This window comes from Homarus americanus, unplaced genomic scaffold (genome assembly GCF_018991925.1).
Source record: "Homarus americanus isolate GMGI-L3 unplaced genomic scaffold, GMGI_Hamer_2.0 scaffold54292, whole genome shotgun sequence".
NCBI classification, from domain to species: Eukaryota; Metazoa; Arthropoda; class Malacostraca; order Decapoda; family Nephropidae; genus Homarus; species Homarus americanus.
The window spans coordinates 802-11,097 of record NW_024729373.1 but is presented as its reverse complement, the minus strand read 5'-3'; the positions used below and the strand labels follow the sequence as shown (position 1 = coordinate 11,097).

At 50.8% G+C, this 10,296-nt stretch overlaps 1 protein-coding gene across 1 annotated transcript; it reads right to left on the bottom strand.

The window, feature by feature from the left end:
* Positions 1 to 5,471: 5,471 nt before the first annotated feature.
* On the bottom strand, positions 5,472 to 10,049 carry LOC121866709 (the record flags this gene model as incomplete). Its single annotated transcript, XM_042366417.1, has 4 exons — positions 5,472 to 5,597; positions 5,914 to 6,121; positions 6,415 to 6,597; positions 9,879 to 10,049. Coding segments are annotated over 4 exons (688 nt in total), but the record flags the coding sequence as incomplete, so codon positions are not given.
* Positions 10,050 to 10,296: the final 247 nt, after the last annotated feature.

Sequence of the window (10,296 nt, the reverse complement as noted above, 5' to 3'; positions counted from 1 at the left end):
AGAGGTGTGCCTGGGAGTGGTGGTGTGCCTGGGGTGTCAGGGTGTACCTGGGAATGTCAGAGGTGTGCCTGGGAGTGTCGGAGGTGTTCTGAGAGTGTCAGAGGTGTGCGAGTGTCAGAGGTGTGCCTGGGGAGTGTCAGATGTGTGCAGGTGTCAGATGTGTGCCTGGGAGTGTCTGGGGTGTGCCTGGGGTGTCAGAGGTGTGCTGGGGTGTCAAGGGTGCCTGGGGTGTCAGAGGTGTGCGAGGTGTCTGGGGTGTGCCTCGGGTGTCAGAGGTGTGCGGAGTGTCAGAGGTGCCTGGGAGTGTCAGGGGTGTGCCTGGGGTGTCAGGGGAGTGCCTGGGAGTGTCAGGGGTGTGCCTGGAGTGTGGGGATGTGCCTGGGAGTGTCAGGGGATGTGCCTGGGGAGTGTCTGGGGTGTGCCTGGGGTGTTGGGAGTGCCTGGCAATGTCAGGGGTGTATCTGGGAGTGTCAGAGGTGTGCCTGGGAGTGTCAGAGGTGTGCCTGGGGTGTCAGAGGTGTGCCTGGGAGTGTCAGGGGTGTGCCTGGGGAGTGTCAGGGTGTACCTGGGAGTGTCAGAGGTGTTCCTGGGGTGTCAGAGGTGTGCCTGGGGAGTGTCAGAGGTGTGCCTGGGGTGTCAGATGTGCCTGGGAGTGTGGGGTGTGCGTGGGAGTGTCTGAGGGTGTGCCTGGGAGTGTCAGGGGTGTACCTGGGGAGTGTCAGAGGTGCCTGGGAATGTCAGAGGTGTATCTGGAAGTGTCTGGGGTGTACCTGGGGAGTGTCAGAGGTGTGCCTGGGGTGTCAGAGGTGTACCTGGAAGTGTCAGAGGTGTGCCTGGGAGTGTCCAGAGAGGTGTGCCTGGGAGTGTCAGGAGGTGTACCTGGGGTGTCTAGGGTACCTGGGGAATGTCTGGGGTGTGCCAAGGAGTGTTAGGGTGTGCCTGGCAGTGTCCAGTGTGCCTGGGAGTTGTCAGAGGTGTGCCTGGGGAGTGTCGGAGGTGTGCAGTGTCAGAGGTGTGCCAGAATGTCAGTGGGTACCTGGGGTGTCAGAGGTGTGCCTGGGAGTCAGAGGTGTGCCTGGGAGTGTCAGAGGTGTACCTGGGGAATGTGAAAGTGTGCCTGGGGGTGTGAAGTGTGCCTGGGAGTGTCGGAGGTGTGCCTGGGTGTCAGAGGTGTGCACCAAGTGTCAGAGGTGTACCTGGGAGTGTCAGAGGTGTGCCTGGGAGTGTCAGAGATGTGCCTCAGGTGTCTGAGGGTGCTGGGGTGTCTGAGGGTGTGCCTGGGGAGTGTCAGAGGTGTGCCTGGGAGTGTCAGGAGGTGTGCCTGGGGGTGTCAGAGGAGTGCCTGGGAGTGTCAAGGGTACCTGGGGTGTCCAAGGTGTGACCTGGTAGTGTCAGTGGTGTGACCAGTGTCAGAGTGACGGAGTGTCATTGGTGTTCCTGGGTGTCATTGGTGTAACTGGTAGTGTCAGAGGTGTGCCTGGGAGTATCATGGGTGTGCACCGGGAGTGTCAGGGTGTGCCTGGGAGTGTCAGGGGTGTGCCTGGGAGTGTCAGGGGTGTGCCTGGGAGTGTCAGGGGTGTACTGGGAGTGTCAGGGGTGTAACTGGGAGTGTCGGAGGTGTAACTGGGGTGTCAGAAGGTGCCTGGGGTGTCAGAGGTGTGCCTGGGAGTGTCAGTGGAGTGCCTGGAATGTCAGAGGTGTACCTGGGAGTGTTGGGGATGTGCAGGGAGTGTCTGAGGTGTACTGGGGAGTGTCAGGGGTGTGCCTGGGGTATCAGAGAGGTGTGCCTGGGGAGTGTCAGTGGTGTGCCTGGGGAGTGTCAAAGGTGTGCCTGGGAGTGTCAGAGGTGTGCCTGGGGAGTGTCAGGGTGTGCCAGGGGTGTCAGTGGAGTACCTGGGGTGTCAAAGGTGTGCCTGGGGTGTCAGAGGTGTGCCTGGGAGTGTCAGGGTGTGATAGGGGAGTGTCAGAGGAGTACCCAGGAGTGTCAGAGGTGTTCCTGGGAGTATCAGAGAGGTGTATCTGGGAGTGTCAGGGGGTGTACCTGGGGTGTCAGGGGTGTACCTGGGGAGTATCAGAGGTGTGTCTGGGGTGTCAGGGGTGTACCTGGGGGTGTCAGGAGGTGTTCCAGGAGTGTCAGAGGTGTATCTGGGAGTGTCAGGGAGTACCTGGGAGTGTCAGAGGTGTGCCTGGGGTCTCAGAGGTGTGCCTGGGAGTGGTGGTGTGCCTGGGGTGTCAAGGTGTGCCTGGGGAATGTCAGAGGTGTGCCTGGGAGTGTCCAGAGTGTTCCTGAGAGTGTCAGAGGTGTGCCTGGGAGTGTCAGAGTGTGCCTGGGGTGTCAGATGTGTGCCTGGGGTGTCTGGGTGTGCCTGGGGAGTGTCTGGGGTGTGCCTGGGAGTGTCAAAGTGCCTGGGAGTGTCAGAGGTGTGCCTGGGAGTGTCTGGGGTGTACCTCAGGTGTCAGGTGTGCCTGGGGTGTCAGGGGTGTGCCTGGGAGTGTCAGGGGTGTGCCTGGGAGTGTCAGGGGTGTACCTGGGAGTGTCAGGGGTGTGCCTGGGGAGTGTCAGGGGTGTGCCTGGGTGTCAGGGGTGTGCCTGGGAGTGTCAGAGGGGTGTCCTGGGGAGTGTCAGGGGTGTGCCTGGGAGTGTCAGGGTGTGCCTGGGGGTGTCTGGGGTGTGCAGAAGGTAGAGGTGCCTGGCAGTGTCAGGGGGTGTCTGGGTGTCAGAGGTGTACCTGGGGTGTCAGAGGTGTGCCTGGGGTGTCAGAGGTGTGCCTGGAGTGTCAGAGGTGTACCTGGGAGTGTCAGAGGTGTTCCTGGGGTGTCAGAGGTGTGCCTGGGGTGTCAGAGGTGTACCTGGGAGTGTCAGATATGTGCCTGGGAGTGTCTGGGGTGTACGTGGGGAGTGTCTGGAGGTGTGCCTGGGAGTGTCAGGGGTGTGCCTGGGAGTGTCAGAGGAGTGCCTGGGAGTGTCAGAGGTGTATCTGGAAGTGTCTGGGGTGTGCCTGGGAGTGTCAGAGGTGTACCTGGGAGTGTCAGGTGTGCCTGGAAGTGTCAGAGGTGTGCCTGGGAGTGTCAGAGATGTGCCTCAGGTGTCTGGGGTGTCCGGAGTGTCTGAGGTGTGCCTGGGGAGTGTCTGAGGGTGTGCCTGGGGAGTGTCTGAGGTGTGCCTGGGAGTGTCTGAGGTGTGCCTGGGGTGTCCTGGTGTGCCTGGGGTGTCTGAGGTGTGCCTGGGGTGTGGGGTGTGCCTGGGAGTGTCAGGAGGTGTGCCTGGGGAGTGTCAGATGTGTGCGTGGGGTGTCTGGGGTGTGCCTGGGGTGTCTGGGGTGTGCCTGGGGTGTCAAAGGTACTGGGAGTGTCAGGGGTGTGCCGGGGGTGTCTGGGGTGTGCCTCAGGTGTCAGGTGTGCCTGGGGAGTGTCAGGGGTGTGCCTGGGGAGTGTCAGGGGTGTGCCTGGGGTGTCAGGGGGTGTGCCTGGGAGTGTCAGGGGTGTGCCTGGGAGTGTCAGGGGTGTGCCTGGGAGTGTCAGGGATGTGCCTGGGAGTGTCAGGGATGTGCCTGGGGTGTCTGGGGTGTGACCTGGGAGTGTCAGAGGAGTACCTGGCAATGTCAGGGGTGTGTCTGGGAGTGTCAGAGGTGTGCCTGGGAGTGTCAGAGGTGTACCTGGGGAGTGTCAGAGGTGTACCTGGGAGTGTCAGAGGTGTTCCTGGGAGTGTCAGAGGTGTGCCTGGGAGTGTCAGAGGTGTGCCTGGGAGTGTCAGATGTGTGCCTGGGGTGTCAGGGGTGTGCGTGGGAGTGTCTGAGGTGTGTGCCTGGGGTGTCAGGGGTGTGCCTGGGAGTGTCAGAGGAGTGCCTGGGATTGTCAGGGGTGTATCTGGAAGTGTCTGGGGTGTGCCTGGGGTGTCAGAGGTGTGCCTGGGGTGTGAGGTGTGCCTGGAAGTGTCAGGGGTGTGCCTGGGGTGTCAGAGATGTGCCTCAGTGTCTGGGGTGTGCCTGGGAGTGTCTGGTGTGCCTGGGGAGTGTCTGGGGTGTGCCTGGGGTGTCTGAGGTGTGCCTGGGGTGTCTGGGGTGTGCCTGGGGTGTCTGGGGTGTGCCTGGGAGTGTCAGGGAGGTGTGCATGGGGTGTCAGAGGTGTGCCTGGGGTGTGAGGGAGGGCCAGGGAGTGTAGAGGTGTGCCTGGGGGTGTCTGGGGTGTGCCTGGGGTGTCTGGGGTGTGCAGGTGTCTGGGGTGTGCCTGGGGAGTGTCGGAGGTGTGGCTGGGGAGTGTCAGAGGAGTACCTGGGAGTGTCAGTGGTGTACGTGGGAGTATCAGAGGTGTGCCTGGGGTGTCGGGGTGTAACTGGGAGTGTCGGAGGTGTAACTGGGGAGTGTCAGGTGTGCCTGGGGTGTCTGGGGTGTGCCACCAGGTGTCTGGGGTGTGCAGGGTGTCAGAGGTGTGCAAGTGTCAGGGGGTGTGCCTGGGGTGTCAGGGTGTGCCTGGGAGTGTCAGGGTGTGCCTGGGTGTCAGGGGGTGCCTGGGAGTGTCGGGGTGTGCCTGGGGAGTGTCAGAGGTGCCTGGCAATGTCAGGGGTGTATCTAGGAGTGTCTGATGTGTATCTGGGGAGTGTCTGAGGGTGTGCCTGGGGTGTCAGAGGTGTGCCTGGGGTGTCAGAGGTGTGCCTGGGGAGTGTCGGTGTGCCTGGGGAGTGTCAGGTGTGCCAAGTGTCATTGGTGTGCCTGGGAGTGTCAGTGGTGTGCCTGGAGTGTCAGAGGTGTGCCTGGGAGTGTCAGGGGTGTGCCTGGGGAGTGTCAGGGTGTGCCTGGGGAGTAGGGGTGTGCCTGGGGTGTCAGGGGTGTGCACCAGTGTCAGGGGTGTACCAGGGTGGAGGTGTACCTGGGAGTGTCAGGGGTGTCACCAGGAGATTCAGAGGAGTACTGGGAGTGTCAGAGGTGTGTGGGAGTGTCTGGGGTGTGCCTGGGAGTGTCAGAGGTGTGCCTGGGGAATGTGGGGTGTGCCCAGGTGTGGGGATGTGCCTGGGAGTGTCGGGGTGTGCATGGGGTGTCAGGGGTGTGCCTGGGTGTCAGAGGGTGTGCAAGTGTGTCGGTGTCAAGGTGTGCCTGGGGTGTGCCTGGAAGGTGCCAGGGGAGTGTCGGTGTGTGCCTGGGGAGTGTCAGGGGTGTGCCTGGGGGAGTGTCAGAGGGTGTGCCTGGGGTGTCAGGAGGTGTGCCTGGGAGTGTCGGAGGTGTGTCAGGGGTGTCAGAGGGTGTGCCAGGGAGTGTCAGAGGTGTGCCTGGGAGTGTCAGAGGTGTGCCTGGAGTGTCAGGGTGTACCTGGGAGTGTCGGAGGTGTGCCTGGGAGTGTCGGAGGAGTACCTGGGAGTGTCAGAGGTGTACCTGGGGAGTATCAGAGGTGTGCCACGAGTGTCAGGGGTGTACCTGGGAGTGTCGGAGGGTGTACCTGGGAGTGTCAGAGGAGTGCCTGGGGAGTGTCAGAGGTACCGATAAGCCTATTGTCGAACCAGGTCATACGCAGGTTGTAGCTGACAGAGATCAACATGGTGGTGGTGTCAATATTGATAGTGTCCATGGAGACGTTGACAGATATTGGCAGCGATAGATCCGATACTGTGAGGGAGGAAGTGATGTTAGCAGAGAAAGAGACAGACAGCTAGACAGACACAGACAGAAATTCGATACTGTGAAGAGAAAAAATGTTTGGAGAGACAGACAGGCAGATCCAACACTACGAGGAAAAGAAAAGAGAGAGATAGACATAGGGAAAGAAAAGAATAAGAGACAGACAGACAGACAGACATACCCTGTACAGACAGGACAAAATTTATCTTTACATTCAAACACATCTTTCGTAAAACAACTTAAACATGAAACAATAAAACAAAATAAACAAGATTAAATCACAATAAACCTTTATACATTTTACCTGGTCTAGGAGGCAGTTTAGACCTGTAGTCCCCTGGAAAGTTGACAATATCACAGAAGCTTTCATCCGTCTTGTCACCACAGTCAAATTTCAGATCACAGCGTCTAGCGAATGATATACAGGTGCCGTCAGTACAGGTAAATTCTCCAGCTGTACAGGGTGAGAGTGTGAGTTGCCTCTTTCCTGATTCTTGTCCACATACTGGATCCTGGAAGTACGTATGTCTGTCAAGTCATCTCTTTGGAATTATAGTATAAAAAAAGTATGGTGTATTAACTCTTGCATGAATGTACTGTATGTCTTTTTGATTGATTCTTGTCAAAACACTGTTTGTTAAAAGGGGAAAGGTGAATTAGGTTAGGTTAGGTTAGGTTAGGTTAGGTTAGGTTAGGTTAGGTTAGGTTAGGTTAGGTAAATACTGAACTAGTAACGAATTATCCTAGAACACATTTGACGTCACTATAAAATTCCATCACAATCTACCAACAGAAGTAAACTCACCTTGATGTCCCAGGTCTGTCTACCGATGGGGTAATTAAGGTGTTCCTGTACAGGTAAGACAGCCTTGGTGATGTTAGTAATGCTATCATACCAGGTCCAAACGTCGCCCACCTTCTCCACCATGTATTCACCATAACCTCGGAAGTAGAGTGGGAAGGCCACCAGGTCGAAGTAGTACATGCGCTGTGTGGTATTAGAACCCTTAAGTATGATGGTTTAAACCTTTGAGTATAATTATTTAAACCATAGAGCATGATGGCTTAACCTTTCAGTATGATGGTTTAACCCTTTGAGTATGATATCCTAGCGACTTAATCCAGTGAGTAAAATACATTAACCCTTTGAGTATATTTTAATCCCTTAAACATGTGGTTTAACCCTTTGAGTATGATGTTTTAATGATTTAATCCAACGAGTACAATATATTAACCCTTAGAATATGTTTTAATCCTTTAATTATGTGGTTTAACCCTTTGAGTATGATGGTTTAACCCCTTCAGTATGATGGTCTACCCATTGAGTATGTCTTAATCCTTTAAATATGTGGGTTAACACTTTGAGTATGACGGCTTAATCCGTTATCTATATGCTGATTTAGCTTTACCCTTTGAGTATTCTGCTTTTAACATTAACCCTTTAAGTATAATAGCTTAAATTATTTAGTACAATTATTTGTCCCCGGAGGACAGGGTCATTGTACTCAAGGGGTTAATTTATCTTACTCAAGAGGTTAAATAATCATACTCAAGTGGTTAAGTCATCTTATATAATACATAACTATACATAATACTGTGTATAACTATACATAATACATACCTATACATAGTGGCAATACATAATCAATAACAGCATACATATTGTACATACTCGCTGAGTTTCCTTTTTTATCATTATATCACCACTAGCTGTTCGGGGGTTGTCCTGTCCAGTGTTGGTAAAGGAGAAAGTGGAAAACACCGTTCCCACGTGTGTCTCTGGCCAGGACTAAGGGCCGGATTGATAGTCATTACGAAGCACAATGCCAATTGATAGTGTTCGTGCTGGTCTATTACTAGTCATCCCGATAAACGAGGTATCGGAAGGGAACCATACGCATATCCCTGAAATGTTGGAAACAACATCGGGTGGCTACCCCCACCCGATAGCTGCCTTACGACAAATAATAATCATCATTATATTTTATGAAAGTTCTTCCAGTACTTTATATTACAGATGTCTACGTCGAATTATATTATTTTTTTTGATAAGAACAATTAAAAGAAGTGTTAATACGGATAAATGAACTTTCACAACACTGTTATGAACTTGAAACATTATTGGAATGTTGACGTCACAGCTCCGACTTCGATGTGACTGCTGTCTGTGCTGTGAGCCTCATCTTCAATTAACAATTACTTCTGTTATCATTTAAGATATGTTTCTTATCTTTATTCAGTCATACAATATTTTTGTCGTAGTAGTAATAAAATTTCAACCATCTGAACCGGGAAATTCACTTATGTTTTCCGGAATGAGGCAAGCCAAGTGAGCTCACTCTATCTTGAGTTAACAAGGAAAATATCACAGTTTTTGGCCCAGTAATAAAGTTTTTTTTACTTCACTGTGGTCTTTAATAATGGAGCATAACTCAATATGTAAGGTAATTCACCTGTGAGGTTTTATGAAGACAACAAAAGGAAAGAAATATACATTTATTTTTTTAATAAATGTGTAAAAATTAAGAAAATAAACTATAATTTTTCTATACATAGTTCTGCATTTCCTGAAATTCACAGCTTATATTATAGATATATAAAAATAAATCTTAACTGTCATACTTTGGACAATATTTGTAACTGACATGAAAATATTTATATCTTGGGCACAAAAAGAAATGGTTCACTCCTTCTCTACAGCTATTTATATCAATGCATAAAATTTAATAAAAGAAACATATCCTCTATACAGTACTTTGCACAGTATAACATATTTTATAAATACCTGTATACACCAAACAAAACTTTATTCTTTATCACAGGAAATAAATTCAATTTTTGAAAATCACAGCCTTTATGTATATTATAAATATTCATCCCCCACAAATAATTACCTGCCATACTTATGACAGCTTTTGTAAACAAAAAAACCTTTGTCAAAATAAACACATGTATGTTTATTTCCTTCAAATAAAATTAGTTGAATATGTAAGAAATAGAACGAATAACTTTTACTTTAGATGCCAATTTCTGAAATATTACAACATCATTCATATGTTTTAGCCATGGCATCATATGCAGCTCCTGCTTTCCTTAAAACACTATCTAACAAATCCAAAGAATTATTCAATTTTTCATGTGTCTTTTCAATTGCAGTTTGTTGTAGTTTTTGTGTTAACATCATTTTTTTTTTCAGTTTCATTTCCTCCTCATGCTCCCTATTCAATCTGTACAACTTAGATTTATGTAACTCTTCTTGTCTTTTATCACACATTTCATAGACACTTGTCACCCTCCTAGTTCGCCTTGGTTTGCTCCTTGGCCGAGAACCAGATGCCCTGGACACTGAATAAAGGTGTTGGTTGGAAGCATGAGCAGGAGGGGGTGAGGCAATATCACTCGATAGTGAGTCAGGGGCATTGACTGCCGAGGCAGGAGCAATGTTTGGTGAGGCAGGAGCAATGACTGGTGAGGCAGGAACAATGACTTGTGAGACAGGAACAGGGTGAAAATAGAGGTCAATAAACAGTAGATGGAACTTCAGTAAATTGTGCAGAAGACACAGATGATGGCCCTGGGGTAGGACCAGGTAAAACAAGTGGATCATAGCTGGCGTTGAATGAAGCAGTAATTTCATCCCAGGCCTTTCTTTTCCTATAATTTATGGTGTTGCTTGTAGACCTATCCTCAATGATTGGCCTTTGCTCAATATGGCGCAAAAGTGCCATACGTTGGGTTTCAGACAGAGCTGCAGAACGTTCTCTTACTACCTCCATGTTTGATAACCCGCGCGCAAACATTGTTGCCAAGTACTCAGATGAAAAAATTATCTATTTTGTTTCGAACAGATAATAAAGTTCAATTTTATAAAAAAATATATTTTACAATATATTATTGTGCCGGTATAAAATAACAACTAAATATCTCTCAAAATCGTCTTTCTAATTATGTGAAATAATACATTTGGCACACGCGCATGGCCAAAAAAATTTTTGCCATCCGACACGAGCTGCCGTGTTGACACGCTCATGTAAGGGTCTAGGAATATGGCACTCAGCGTTGGGTGGTTGCATCCCGACACACGATCATCGAGATGATGATCGTGATCGTCATTATCGTCGTAATGACTAGGAATACGGCCCTAAGACCCATGACATAGTTGTAAGAGATACAGGCGTTAATAATTTTTCTTCTCTCACACTCATGCCATCCAGCCGTCAGCCCTTGCATTTTACTCCTCACAGATACCTCCCAACCATCAGTCCTCACCTTTTCCTCCTCACAGATGCTCCTCAAGGTCCAGGTACTACCCGCTGTAGTGTGACAGGCGGAGCAACTCTGTTTGTTGCAGTCTGTGTCCAACAATCCAAGTTCTCTTATGATGAGACAGTTTTGGTATATGCCTCCATCAGGGTTACGTATCTTGAAGTCCAGCTGACTCTGTGAGGGCACAAATAATGTGAGAAAGAAAGAGGGTGGAGGAGAGAGAGAGAGAGAGAGAGAGAGAGAGAGAGAGAGAGAGAGAGAGAGAGAGAGAGAGGAGTGGGAAAGTGTAAGACAGAGAAAGAGAGTGGTGGTGGTCATGGCGACGGTAACGGCGGCGGCAGCGACGGCGGCAATCTCTCTGCTTAGGTCTGCATTGCCTTGCCTTATAGTAGAGCGGATAATGGAAAAATCGTGCAAATGG